This window comes from Xiphophorus maculatus, chromosome 15 (genome assembly GCF_002775205.1).
Source record: "Xiphophorus maculatus strain JP 163 A chromosome 15, X_maculatus-5.0-male, whole genome shotgun sequence".
In the NCBI taxonomy this organism is placed as follows: Eukaryota; Metazoa; Chordata; class Actinopteri; order Cyprinodontiformes; family Poeciliidae; genus Xiphophorus; species Xiphophorus maculatus.
The window spans coordinates 23,761,087-23,776,511 of NC_036457.1; the positions used below are offsets into that span (position 1 = coordinate 23,761,087).

At 38.8% G+C, this 15,425-nt stretch overlaps 1 protein-coding gene across 2 annotated transcripts in view; it reads right to left on the reverse strand.

Moving 5' to 3' along the window:
- Positions 1–15,425, reverse strand: part of epha7 (EPH receptor A7) — a 131,681-nt gene that overhangs the window by 73,976 nt on the left and 42,280 nt on the right. For both annotated transcript variants that reach the window (XM_023347225.1, XM_023347226.1), the window contains exon 5: positions 5,026–5,361. In XM_023347225.1, the coding sequence (XP_023202993.1) occupies positions 5,026–5,361 (336 nt within the window). The remainder of the gene's footprint in view (positions 1–5,025; positions 5,362–15,425) is intronic.

Here is a 15,425-nt window from a genome sequence, read left to right on the forward strand (position 1 = left end):
CAACAGAACTTCTTTATCAGTTCTATTGATAGTGAAATGCATTTTCTTTATCAATAGAAATAATAAAAATGTTGGAAAAACTGGATACAAGATTCTCTTTAAAGTAAAACCAACCTCCAAATCAACTCTTTATGTGCTGATAAATAGATTATTTAGGGTTCTATTTTTATGTTTCAGCACAAATTTTGACACTTTTTTGCAATTTGTTTAATTTGACATTATTTTGCCTAAAACCGTCTCACTACTGACCTCTTCGGTCCAATGATTTTTAGGCAGTTGAATTTTCCTATTGGTTGCAGTGGTACATCTTGGTACTACTTCTTCACAGCCCAGTATAAAAGCACAGTGCTTCTTTCTTTCCCACCCAGTGGGGAGTCGAGTTGGAGTAGCGAACTTTGCCATGACAATTGGCGAGCTTTGATCGATAGCGTTACTCAGCTTTACAAATGTGTAATTTATTTCCAATGAGGACAGAGTGAAATAGGTCTCCTCTGTTCTGACTATTAGTGAAGCAAAGGTGTTGAACTGATGACTGTCAGACTGGCTGCAGTGCTCAGGAAGCTGGAGGGCTGATGGCTGCTCGCTCAAAACAGACAGACTGCAGCCATGTTGCAGAGCGTTGTCACCATAAAAGTCTCCACAACACAGAAAAAGAATCACTTGATTTATCACTAGTTCTTTGGAAAAACAGTATGGAGGAGTCTGAAAGTGTGATAAATATAGCAATAAAGTGGAGAAGTTGACAACAGTGCTTTTCCTGATTTCCCATCTCACTTGTTTGTCATCCATTAAAGTGAGAATAATAGACATACAACTCAAAATTCACAAATAAACATTTCTGACATCTAAAAAAAATAAATCAGTGGCTGGTTTGAAAGTGACAAAGAGCGGGTTGGGGTGCAGATACAGGGAACACAGCGGGTTGCTGTAGCTCATGCTAAGTGTAGCTTTATGGCATGTGTTCTGTGTGTGACTAAGGTGCCAAATTCAGAAACAAAAGCTATTAAAGACTGGGCAAAGTGAGAGTTATGAATTAAATTAAATTAAATACCTCAAACAGTATCAACAATCTGTGCTAAACATAAACAAATGTGTGCACTTAGAACTTGCAAACAAATACAGGTCCTGGAGTTCTTCCCATGAAAACCTTTTCCTCCTATTTTTGCATTGTGATGTTTTGGTCTCAGACCTCAATCTTTCCTTGAATGAATTTTAATGGAGAGCAATGCCCACTCACGACTCTGCAGGAAGAACAAAAGAACTTGTTTACAAGTGTGCTTGTGGAGAGCTGAGGCAGCAAGGAACAACGAGGGTCTTTGAGGTTGGCTCTGCAGCTCTGCCGACTCACAATGGAGCACTGATTGAAACATGCACTTAACTTCCAGCACGGCGCGATGGCAGAGATGGCAACATCTCCTCAACACTGGGAATTACCATTCAACTACTGAAAAGACAGAGCTGGAGAAATCAAGCTCACAAATGTGCAGCCTCTACTTAAAGCCATTTAAAACAGCACAGAGAGGTAATCAGGTTTCTGGGGACAATAAGCACCCAGCACCTTATGTAGCTCTAGCCTCACTCCACACGTTTCCCTTGCTAAATTTTACGGAGGTGTGAATTTCTCATCAGATGCATTAGCATCTTTATTCATTCACTGCCTTTTGACACTCTGCTATGTTTACGCTGATTATCATTCAGCAGGTAGGAACGGAAGGGACAGAAGAGAGTCTTCTTCCCTCGTCAGATTCTTTCAGTGTTAAGGGCCTCAAGCACCTCATTGTGCAAAGGTTAATCAATTCTGAACGATGAGGCATAAAAAGTTTTAATAATGCAGTCTTTCTGTAATAAATGGTCCAGAATACTTGCCTTAAAGGAGCAATCTTTGTGAGACGCTCCAATGTTCTGATTATAAGCAACAAATAATTTCCAACAATCCAAGACAGGTCTTTAAAGGTGTCATCAGTGACAGAAGTCTCATATCACATAGGACTTTCCTTTTGTTGACTATAAGATAAAAGCAGAACTTATCGTCACGAGTAACAGCTATCTAATAAAAACTGGTTACCAGGATGCTGTAGGTAAGTTGAACAGATATATCAACAGTTTAACAGGAGGACAACAGTTTTTACATTTCAACAAAAAAAGTCAGTGGACTGTTCATCATACTCACCATAACGAAGAAACTAACAGAATTAGTCATCCCTGATCCAGAGAATCATCATCCAGAGGCTGCAGTTGTGTAATTCAGCTAGAATTTAAAAAGCCTGACATTCACCAACTGGCCAGTCAACTAACAGAAACTCAAGATTATAAAAAATGGATTTATTTCAAAGATACGTGTAAAAACAGACTAAACCAAAGACTATTTATTCAAAATTCCCTACGTGGTAGCCTGGATAACAGTCATCCAGGCTACCATCACAATTCATTACTATTTTTAAGACAACTGCTTAGAATCAAGAAAAGCACATGAAAGAATATGGTTATTTTTCATCTTAATATATTATTGTCAGTAAAGTCTTCTGTTATTCCAACTTTTGGTATAAAGCCAGCATTCATTTCTGTTGCCTTTTCATTGAACAGATGGAGAAGTTGCCTAGCTTGTACTTATTTGGATCCCATATAAAGTCTTAATTAGAGCATCAATTACTGTTAAACCCTACGGCTCAATGTTCCAACATGAAATCTGGGTAAAAATGTGCTACGAATGTGCCAAGAAGTGGATTCACAAAAGAATCATAATTTTTTTTAATATGATTTCAAATAAACATAAAATATCCCAAAATTGATTAAAAAAAATAAACAATAAGACAAATCCATTTGGTGTCAGGCTCCACTTTGTAATGACACGGGACGTCCTGACATCACCACACTGCTGGCACTACAATGTACACATGTGTGGGAAGCACCAAACAAAGGAAACTACAAAACTGAAAACAAGATTCAACTGGCCCGTCTTTTTTTGAAGGCAAACATGGGGTTGAATATTGATATTTCACTTCAACTATCCAGTTTTTGTACCCTCAGGCAATATGAATACTTTAAAGTAGTATTTATTCAATGCAGTGAGAGATTAAATACATTTGTACTAAATAACAACAAAAGAGTGGATGGAAATTTCAACTATGTTGTTAGTAGAGGAGATTGTCTGCAGAAAGGTGGCGCTCTCTCTGTGACTGCTAAAGAAAAATAGAAGATTCAAGGATTGTGGTGATTCCATTTAAGCCTGGGTTAATGTTTAAAACCCTAAGAAAGTAAATGGACTGTACTCTCACCATTTATTTTCACTCTGTACAAACGTCCAGAGCAAGTCTTATTTCTGTCCTGTACAGAAATACTCAGAAGACTCTGCAGTTTTTGGGTGTATCAGAAATAAACAAGAGGCTGAGTAGAGAGATCTGGTGGACCGCTTCGTGTCATGGTGTGGAAAGGATTATCTCATCTGGACAACAAATTAAATGATTGTGGATTTCAGAAGAAACAGGGTTCCATCATGGCAGAGGAAGTGGAGATGATTGAGGAATATAAATATCTGGACAACAGATATGAAGCATCTATAAGAAGTGTCAAACCTCCTTCAAGGTTTGTAGCTTCAAAACGTTCTATAAGTGTGCTCTGGGAGTGACTGTGCAACCTCTGAGATACTGAAGGAAGGAGTCTTAATAAAATCAAGAAAATTATAAAAAAATGTTCCTTTCATGAAAAGAGGGTAAACAGTGTTTTCAGTCAGAGGCTTCTTCAGATCGCTGTAATGCAGACCGCTACAGGAGATCTTTCCTGCCTACAGCATTAACTATCTACAATGACTCTTTAAAGAATCTGAATTAGACAGTTACAACAACATTTAATTTCCATTTGATAAAAAAGCCTTTTAAACATCTCCATTTGTCACTTTGCCTTGTAAAGCAGAGTGAATCATGAGGATCCTTTGCAAACCTAAAAATTGAGAAATTATTATAACTAGTGATTTCTGTTTTGAATTGATTAGGAATTGCCAAAAAAAATCGGAATCAGATCTAATTGTGACATAGTAAACGATTCCCAGCCCTACTGTGTGCATGTATGGCACACAGTAGGGCCAGTTGTGCCTATGCCAGTTGTAATGATGATGGACCCTGAGAGAACCTTTTAATCATCAGTTTATCCTCCAATCTACATTGTTCTGCCCTTTGCCACACGGTCCCAGCTCCTCATAAACCTCTGCAAATACATCATCTCCACCATCAGAGCTCAAGCTTTTGCTGAGCTATGTTAGTCTTTAATGCCTTCATCATACGGATCCAGAATACAGAAATATCCTTCTTTCTGGTTAAAAACATAAAACTGTAAATGATAAAACAATGCAGATGAGCTTTAGATTGTTCTTGACAGAAATAGTTATCTAGGTGTAGAAATTGCATAGTCAGCAGGAGCCCCAATACTCTATTTGCAGCTATCTTCTAATCACTCTGGTCTGAGCGTGGCCTTTTGGGCCAACTGTGTTTCATGGACGCTTGAGCATGAAAGAGGAATCTTGTTGAGTGGATCTATAGAAATAATGAATAAAAAAAGCTTTAGAGTCTGTCACCACAAAACACACTATTTTAATTACAGCGAATTCCCATGAGCCTGAGCTGCACATACACTCTCAGCTCTTAAGGTACCACTCTGAGCTTGCATCATTGCTAAGCTAATAATAGTTGCTGCTGCAGTGCTGACACACACATTAAATTAATCTGGGTAATATTCATAGCGGAAATATTACGGATCATATCAGTCTATACCCATTAATGTTAATTGGAAATCATTACCGGGACTTGTGTAGGAGAAGTTTTCAAAATTAAACTGTCAATCGTCAGGGTGCAAATGTCTGATGCTCTCTCAGCTGGAGCAAAGTGCAGGCTTCTCACTGGCACACAACAAACTGTGCAAAGGCTCCTGGGAAGCATTTCTAAACTTCTGGGTTTTCATATAGAAAGACAACAAAAAAGAAAAAAAACAAAGAAACTTTCACGATGAAGTAACAATATCAACAAACTGCCTTACCTGCTTGACCTGTAGCAATGCTGACCGCTGCAAACAGCCTCTGAGTCCTGCTCAGATCCGACACGCCGTTGACAGCTTCCACCTCTAAGGTGTAGTTGGCATGAGCGAGCAGGTCTGTGATGCTAACGTAAGTGTCCACTAATCCGGACTGTGCAGGGGAGTATCCCACATTCGGACCACATGGTACACATTCCTCGGGCTCCCAGCTGCAGCGGCGGCAGATAACCCTGTAGGTGACGTCGTTCCGCCCGCCAGTGTCGGCTGGCGGGCTCCACTCCAGATTAACGGTGGTCTGGTTGATGTTGTAGACTAGGTTCTGTGGCGCAGAGGGAGGTCCTGTCAAAGGTGGACACACAGAGGAAGCCAGATTTAGATAAATGAGTGCCAAGAGAAGTGACAGCCAACTGTGTGCATGAACTGGATATGTGCTTTAACTGTTCTCTGAGAAAAAGAAAAAAGCTGTAGGACATGCCAGCTCCAGACCCAGAGCCAAACACTGACACTCAATTATAATAAGAGTCAGAGCCAGAAAAAAAGCTCTGCAGGTACGCTGACAGAAAGGGAGCCGAGGCAGGTACCAAGGTCCGTGGTAGAACGCAGAGAAATCAAGCAGTGTAGACTGAATAAATTTTATAGTCAGAGTTCAGGCAACATTGTTTATATTGCTTATTATTAATTCAGAGAAAGTGAAACATAAAGGGTCCCCTTCTATTTATTCCTATAATGGAAAGTCTCAAAGTTAAATCAGTTATTAAAGGATACACCGGAAGACTTTTTGTGAAGATCCTTTGGTCTATTATTTCACATTACAGAGAATATACAGAAATGTGCTTTAAATATGCTTATTTTCCATGCCCTAATGTTTGAATCTATTCCAGGTTTTATACAAATAACAAAAAATCTGTTTATATAAAACAATCTACAACATTATGCTCAGAAATGAAGTTTTACAAATAAACTTTTATGTTGATCTTTGACAACACATTACTTTGAACAAAACCTGAATGAGAATTAATCAGCCACCAGTGTCTGCAAAATGTTGATTAAAACATTCAACCATATCTTTAAAGGTGTGATGTGAGAACACAATCACACCAGTCCTGTAGCAACACAGAACTGCTGTTCTGTGAGCTAGCTGATCTCTCAGCACATCAAAATGCTTCAGGAGTGATGTTAATGTGACTGATTCATGTCACATACTGATTCATGTCTGAAACAAAGAAGATAAACAGTTTAACAGAGCAGCTTTCACTGTTTCTACCTGACAACAGACATGTAGATAAACAGGTTTTCATTGCTGAGAAACCACTCACTTTCCACATCAGAATCCCAGCTTCACAGGTTGCTCTGTTTCAGTTGATCTATCTGACTTGAGACTTGAAAATAAATTCTTAAAAGTTCAAACTCAATTCACTATTATACACTATTATGCCTCAAGTAAGCATCCTCTATGCAATGAACTATGTCCAAGTACGTGGGGGCTCTGTAATACCAAAGAAGGGGAACTGCTTTAGAAATTAGTGGACTTTTTGCTCAGCAACCTTTTTTAAACACCGAATGAAAGAGGTGGATGGATAATAAGTGAATGGTAACCAGTAGCTGTAATGGCTGCTAGAAGGACCCACCACCTCTGCTACCACTTCACAATTTACATACGTCAGTGGGAAATTGTGAACCAACTAATAGACTATTTATCCATTTATTTATTACTTAAGTTAAGGCAGAGTCAGTATAACTTACAAGATTTGTTAATATTTGAACATAGTATTTATTCATTCCGAACATGATAGAAATATAAAATCACATACATGAACAAGGAATGCAAAATTCACATATTTTTTGTAAGAAAATAATCTTAAAATGCTCGAAAAGAAGTAGGAAGAAGTAAGAAACTTATGAGCTCATACCCCATAAACTTATACCATGTTTTCAGATGGACACTCATTATTAAATCAAATAAAAATGAATAAAAAAATAAACAAAGGTTAATTCATTTTCTCTCTTTTTTTTTCCACCGAAGAGTTTTGCGGCGCTAGTGGCTCGTATTTTTTCGACAGTAGGCAGACAGGAAGGAGGGTGAGGAAGACCCTCTGCGGCAAAGGTCGTCGGGACCGGGAGTCGAACCCGCGACCATCTGTGTTGAGGACCAAGGCCTCCAAACGTGGGGCGTGCTAAACCCCTGCGCCACCATTCATTTTCTCTTTAATCTGGGTTTACATATGTCTAAATATATGCATTCATACATGCATACACACTTATATGTTTTAGCCTCAATTTACATATATACACATTTGTGCCTACTCTCATCCATATTTCTATATCTTGTGAAAATTACCTCCTTGTATTTCCCCTTTAAATTTTATTAAATTTTGATGTTGTTTTAACTTATTATTTACCTTGTTCCATGCTAAAAACAAAGTCAAGTAAAATCTCGATTTGTTTCAGTTATTGTGGTGAAACTGTGGAATGAATCAAATGATGCCCTCAAATTACATGCTTTATTTGTGAGATTTAAGAGAGCCTTAACATGTCGGATTATGAAAACTTACACTGTTAGGTACACTGCCGGGCCAAAAGAAAAGTCGCCACCAAAAATGGTCACACTCTCTAATATTTTGTTGGACCGCCTTTAGCTTTGATTACAGCCCGCATTCGCTGTGGCATTGTTTCAATAAGCTTCTGCAGTGTCACAAGATTTATTTCCATCCAGTGTTGCATTAATCTTTCACCAAGATCTTGTATTGATGATGGGAGAGTCTGACCACTGCGCAAAGCCTTCTCCAGCACATCCCAAAGATTCTCAATGGGGTTAAGGTCTGGACTCTGTGGTGGCCAATCCATGTGTGAAAAAGATGTCTCATGCTCCCTGAACCACTCTTTCACAATGTGAGCCTGATGAATCCTGGCATTGTCATCTTGGAATATGCCCGTTCCATTTGGGAAGACAAAATCCATTGATGGAATAACCTGGTCATTCAGTATATTCAGGTAGTCAGCTGACCTCATTCTTTGGGCACACAATGTTGCTGAACCTAGACCTGACCAACTGCAGCAACCCCAGATCATAGCACTGCCCCCACAGGCTTGTACAGTAGGCACTAGGCATGATGGGTGCATCACTTCACCTGCCTCTCTTCTTACCCTGATGCGCCCATCACTCTGGAACAGGGTAAATCTGGACTCATCAGACCACATGACCCTCTTCCATTCCTCCAGAGTCCAATCTTTATGCTCCCTAGCAAACTGAAGCCTTTTTTTCTGGTTAGCCTTACTGATTAGAGGTTTTCTTACGGCTACACAGCTGTTCAATCCCAACCCCTTGAGTTCCCTTCGCATTGTGCGTGTGGAAATGCTTTTGCGTTCACAATTAAACATACTCCTGAGTTCTGCTGTTGTTTTTCTTCGATTTGATTTGACCAAACGTTTAAGTAATTGCCGATCACGATCATTCAGGATTTTTTTCCGACCACATTTCTTCCTGGAAGACGATGGTTCCCCACCATCCTTCCAGTTTTTAATGATGCGTTGGACAGTTCTTAACCCAATTCTAGTAGTTTCTGCAATCTCCTTAGATGTTTTCTCTGCTTGATGCATGCCAATGATTTGACCCTTCTTAAACAGACTAACGTCTTTTCCACGACCACAGGATGTGTCTTTTGCCATGGTTGTTTACCTTAAATGAGGAGTTACTCATTGCATCAGCTGGGGTTAAATAACTTGTTGCCAGCTGAAAGATAATCGCCTATGCAGTACTTATCCAATAGGAGGCTTGTACCTATTTGCTTAGTTAAATCCAGGTGGCGACTTTTTTTTTGGCCAGGCAGTGTATAAGCTGTTATACCTAACAGTATATATCTGCATATATGTACAGTATATGTATTGTGTATTCATGCATGTATGTAATGCATGTATACGTACATGCATACATGCATGAATGAATATACATGCATGTATGTACATAGGTGCATGCGTAAAAATAAATGTGTGTATGTGTACTTATACAGTATGTATATGGACAGAAGACATTTCTCATTACTGTAGGCTGCTGAGTCTCTGAATAGGGTAAATAGGCATAAGTCTTGGCATTAGCCTATTAATTTTTTTTTAGAAATTTGGGGTTTATAAAGTAGTATTTTATTTTTGCTTTCCTTTTTGTAATGTTGTTAATTTGCCAATAACTTTAAGCTGAATCTGACATATGGTTGTGCGTTGTCCTATCATACTGGTGCCTAGCATGTGCAGCTGAGCCTGATGATGGAACGAGTGGGTAACAGAGGGAATCAACACAGATGGTGTCATCTTGCTACATCTCTCATATGTAATATTTTATGTTACAACAACCTAGTCCTTATTGTATCTCTCCATCAAAGTTCAAGTCTACATGTTTACTTTCACTTGCCTTTCAGACTGACAGTCAGACACTCAGTAACTGCCTATAGAATTTGCCTTATTTCATGTTCCTAGAACCCATGTCCAGTTTCTACAAAGGGAATGTGTCTGCATGTGTACCAAAATGTATCCAGTTGGAGCCTTTCATTGCAAGTGTCTAACTTGGTACCTTATTGCTTTTGTCAGTTCCTCCTTTCTTTTAATTTTCACAACAAATTTATATTATTCTTACCTGCAACTCCAATTGGTGTTTCACCCAAGCCAAATTTGGAAGAATGTTAGAGTTGATAACATAAGAAGTAGTAGAGCACCTGAGCACTGGAAAGACTTGCTGCAGTGTGAGATAAGCCTTTCACTTTTTTTCTAAAGTAATTATGTCTATACCAGCTGTAGGTGTTTGAATTGTTGTGTTTCCTAAGAATGGAAATCCTACATCTTTTAGAAGAAGGACACAAAATCTGTCTCCCCCTCAGCTTTTATGAGCTCGATTATCACCAGCCAGCTACACCAGTATGCCTCTATAACCACTTCTGCCACATGAAAAGTGCAAAAGACCCAAACACCATTTGCTCATAAATGTTCTCATAATGACAGAGATAAGCTTATCTCATAAAACTATGAAAAACAAATTGCTCCTTTTATCTTTCATGTTCCCCGCTGTAAGATTTTACAACCCAGATGTTCATATAAACAGACTCTCCCAAATGTAGTCAATGTTATATGACTAGTGCTATTTGTTTATGAATATTTTAAGGATTTTTTAATTTTCCTCTCTGGGAGCTTGAATGATCTCTAAAGAAAATTAAAAGGGAGGGCCCTCGCAGCTCATTAGATTTGTCACATTACCAAATAAAACTGTAATAACAATACACTGACTTATTAAGGCAGCACTGAGTTGATTTCCTTTTTTAAAACCAAGGGGAACACAGAAGCATCCATATTTATGGTCATTGGGTAAAAGAAGAGGCAGGCTGAGGACAGGGAAGATGAAAGAGCCACCTGTGGCAGGTGAAGTGGAGAGGCTGCCAATAGGACCACTCGACTCCAACACTCAGCATGCACTCTCAGCTCTCCTCGTGTCCAACGTGACGGTATGACTCAACACATATAAATTTAAAAACACTTGCACATGCTCACACACACACTTTCCAATATGGCTCAACATAAACAGCTGGGAACATCAATATGTCTGCCATTACTGGAAATGCATTAACGAGTGAAGATACATCTTTCAACTTTTCAAGTCTAAAGTAAAAGATTTCAACATAAGGAATTAAACTAGACCTAAAACACTGACAGTAGATTAACTTTACAATAAACTTCATTGCACTATCTTACTTACCTACTACACTACGCTAATTTAAATTATCAGATTGGCCTAGATAAAATTTGTCCTGAGAAATTGAGCTCAATGAGATCCCAGACAGAACAGAATGATAAGAGATGAGAATTCACCAGAAATGGCCGGTGTACATCTTTCCCCTATTCAAGCCACAATTCTGTGACGTATGGCACAGGTTCAGTTGATGTTTCTAATTTGTCACAAAATTAGTGTACCAGGACTCAGAATCAGTCATCATCATTTATCTTGATTCATCTTGAACTGTTTCATACATGAATTGTATAAATTATTATGTGAAGACCTTGGAAACAATTTATATAATGGGGGGGATGTATGTATGCATCACACCCATGTGTGATGTAAGTAATTTATATAAATATTTATTGCTAATGGTTATATATGTATTATTAATATTTGGATGGAGTAGCTTTTCAACTAATAAGCAATTTGCCCTTGTGGATTATTAAAGTCTATTCTATTCTATTCTCGGACAGTGAGAGAAAGCCTGGTGTATTGTACCATTGATGGTGCCCACTCAAAGTAGATATGCTTCTTTTGACGTTGTTAGATGACACATGATGTGACCCAGTTTGTTTAAAGCATAGTGAAAACCTTAGCGCATTTTCTTCTTCCTCCACCTTAGCATCTCTTTGTTCCTCTGAATAGGCTGTGTCTGGCCTTTTGGAATAAAACACTTGTGCTCTGACTTCACCTGCAGCACAGATTTGCACCTGTACCCCACTGTCTGTCTGTCTGTCTGTCTGTCTGTCTGTCTCCTCATCCTTCTAGCTCAAGGGCTTGTCTCTTTCGTGCTTCTCTTTACTTTTTCTTCTGTCTCTCACTCCCCCGCACTCTTATCTTTCCATGTTCTCGCCTCTCACCCGTTCTCCCATTTGAGTTTCATTTCACGGATTAGCCTGCCAGAGACCCCACAGCCTGAAATGTCTCAATCACTTGCTAGCTTCCCTCCAACTCTGCCAGTGTAACAAAGCATGGGTATGCACATGTGTTCTGTGCTCTGCATGAATTTATAAAATCTGCATAGATTTTATGAATTCCCAGTTTCATCCTGGCATTGCCCATATTTTTGAGTGAGTTCAAATATTTTTGTAGAAAAAAAGCAGGTATGAGTAGCAAGGTTAAGCTAATCTATGAAGTGCAACTAATAACCTATAGCATAGTGAGAGAAGCAGATCGTTTTTAGGTCATGTTTCAAAGCTCATCTCTGCTCTTTGTCGAGTTGTAAGACCTGGATAAATCCAGGCTTAGGAGGGAGGAATCTGCTGCTTATCAGTCTTGAGAGGTGCTTGGGGCTAACTTAACCCTCCACAGCCTGTTAGCTGGCTGCATCTCTAATTGGGAAGCGGTGGGGAGAGGGGCAGCAGGGGTGAGTGGTATTCAAATCGTCCATGAGGTAATCCTCACTCTACAAATGTGTGCTGTGACCCCGTGACCTTGCCTCTAATGATGTGGCTGCAGCAGAACCAAAAAAGGAAGACATGCAATAAGAATTAAAGAGCTTGAAGGTGCTTCAGACTGCTCTTACCATAATACCAAACTCTCAATGCTGCTTATTGAATTTAGCATTGGGTTTACTACTCTTTCACATTGTGAGCTGCAAGTTGAAATCTATTTTAGCCTCATCCTCTGGAGGATGTGTGTGGCATGAAAGAGTATTAAAAAATGCAAAGCCCTTCTTAGAGTATGTAACCACAAACAATGGATGCATTTTTGGATTTCTCAGCTCCGGGACAGGCTGGACGACTTCACCCCCACTAAAATGTGGACATGTATGAGGAAAGAATAAGCAGAGATTAAACATTGATGCCAGGAGACAGCTGATGGAAGCTTTGTGCAACTACATAATGACCCTCTCCCTCTAAAAGTGAAGATGTCTCTCTGTGTGGTGATGTTTGTAAATCTTGTTTGAGTGAAGGGAACAGTTTTGCATGGCCTCATCTGATTACATACTGGATTGAAAACCATGCAATGATTTACATTGACTTTACATAAGCATTAGACATGTAAAGTCAATTTCAAATATGCTGGGTTATTATATCCACATTCTAGTGTCTGTAAATACATACTGCAAGATTTCCAAAGCAAACAGCAACAAAAAGACAATAAGATTCTTCAGCTCTGCAGAACTAGAGATTACTTTCACAAAACTCATATTCAGATATTTCTGTATTTCCCTAATTTGCTATGGCTAGATTCTCATCAGATAGACGGGGGGAAAAAAATCACCTTCTTTGATTGCTACTTTAGGTAGGCATTTATGTTCATATAATGTATTTGTCATTTGTACCTTTACAAACCTATGTCTGATTCATTTCTCAGAACTAAGGTCTGGAAATTATGCTGTATAAAATTAAACAAATCTGGTTAAATTTGCCCCATCTTTTTTTATCCACTGATCATAAATATGCTTCACAAACATAAGCTGATAATGAGGCACAGGCCAGTTATTAGTTCGAATGCAAACCACAGTTTTAAAATGTGACATGTCTTGTATAACTTCCATTGTTTCTCTCTGTGGTTTAAAGTTAGTCGAAAGAGAAACCAAAGAAATGGCCAGATCAGAGATCTGATAATCACAATAATATTATCACAGCATAAATAATCAGTTTGTCCTATAATTTTCCAAGTAATAGCAGTAACGTCTGCTGCTATGTCTTAAACAAAAGCAAGACGTGTAATCAATTGTGAGTTTATGGATGGACCAAAATGCAGACTGTGGCTGGGAGCATGGATCATGTTAAGTGTTTTAATGAAAAACATACAAAAAATAATAAATAAATATATCTTACACTGAAGAATAACTAGACCTAAGAAACATAATTAGAGTACCAAGGAATAACTAGGGACAAGAAATGAACAAAACTAGAAACACAAAGGACCGACTTATAGTAAATAAAACAGAAACACTGCTGATCTACTGTAATCAAAGACAATTAACACCTAAATAATCAAAACCCAAAACCAACTCAAACACTGATCTACATTTTATGTAGAAAACATAACTGTTTAGTCAGAAATGTGTCAGTACATTAGTAATGACACATAGTAGAGATACACTGATCCGATATAAATATCTTTATCGGTTCCGATATTGAAAAAAATTGTGCATTGTGTATCAGTGACAATATGTCTGATCTATGAGAGCTGACCTAGAATCCTATTTAATCTTAGATTAAAATAAGAAAATAAATAGATAATAAAGTTAGATGGTTAGATACAAATAGGTAAAAATTAAATATGAAATAATTCTTTAAATTTTTCTTGCTCATGAATTCAGAGTAAAGGAAAATGGAAAGAATCAACTCAAAAGCTGTTCATCATGCTTAGTCAATCGACCAATAATTTATAAGCAAATAGTCTCATGAAGGGGGCAAAGGTTTTCAAGTTTTAGTGGACAGTTGTGCTTCACTGGTAACAGAAATGTGAAAAAGTATTTTGAGGTGGTAAACTATTATTTATTTAGTTGAGATTTTTATAATCTATAATACAGTTAAAACATTATGTCAAACACTATCTACTACACTCTAATACAGGGGTCGGGAACATATAGCTCGCGAGTCAGGTGTGGCTCTTTTGATGATTGCATCTGGCTCGCAGATAAAACATAAAGTATTTAATTTGGATGGATTAAAGCAAGTTTTTATCCATCCATCGATTTTCCACCACTCATGTCCTGTTCAGGCTTGCTATTGGCTGCAGGAGCAGTCCATTATTTTAATTGGATGATAATAGCCTGCTGTTGCTGGGTAAACAGGTAAATGCCCCCTTTTGAATCAGTGTGCTCGGGCATTAGCTCAAAGCTAACCCTTCAACGAAGATGATGGCGAAAAGAAAAAAAGACGAGGAGTATCGTACATTTCAGGACGAATGGACCGAAGAATTTGCCTTTGTGGAGAGAGCAGGTTCTGCGGTGTGTCTAATTTGCAATGACAAAATTGCGTCGATGAAACGGTCGTATGTAAAGCGGCACTTCGACACACGCCATGCTACCTTTGCGTCAAAATACCCGGCGGGAGACAGTAGAAAGAAAGCGTGCCAAGAGCTACTGAGCAGCGTGCAAGCTAGCCAGCAGCAACTCCGCGTATGGACCCGACAAGGCAACTATAATTCCGCTAGCTTTGCTGGATCTTTAGCAATAGTGAGGAATGGAAAACCATTCACAGATGACGAGTATGCTAAAACGTTCAGGCTGGATGTAGCCAATGAACTTTTTGATGATCTTCTGAACAAAGACAAGATAATCAAACGGATAAAAGACATGCCTCTGTCGGCAAGAACTGTTCATGATCGCACCATCATGATGGCAAACCAAGTGGAGGAAACGCAGGTGAAGGACATAAATGCAGCGCCGTTCTTTTCCCTGGCTTTGTATGAGTCAACAGACTCAAGCCATTTGTCACAGTTCAGTGTGATTGCAAGATATCCTGCTGGTGACACACTGCGCGAAGAAAGTCTTGCTGTTCTGCCAATAAAAGGGTCCACACGAGGTGAGGATTTATTCAAGTCTTTCATGGAGTTCAAGAATTGCACGACAGAATGCGGAGTTGGCGAGCAAGCACATGTGGACAGAAATGAAAAGACTTCAACCCGAAGACCAGCTGATTATCAAAACTTGGAACGTGCTTCCTGTCACATACCACACACTGCA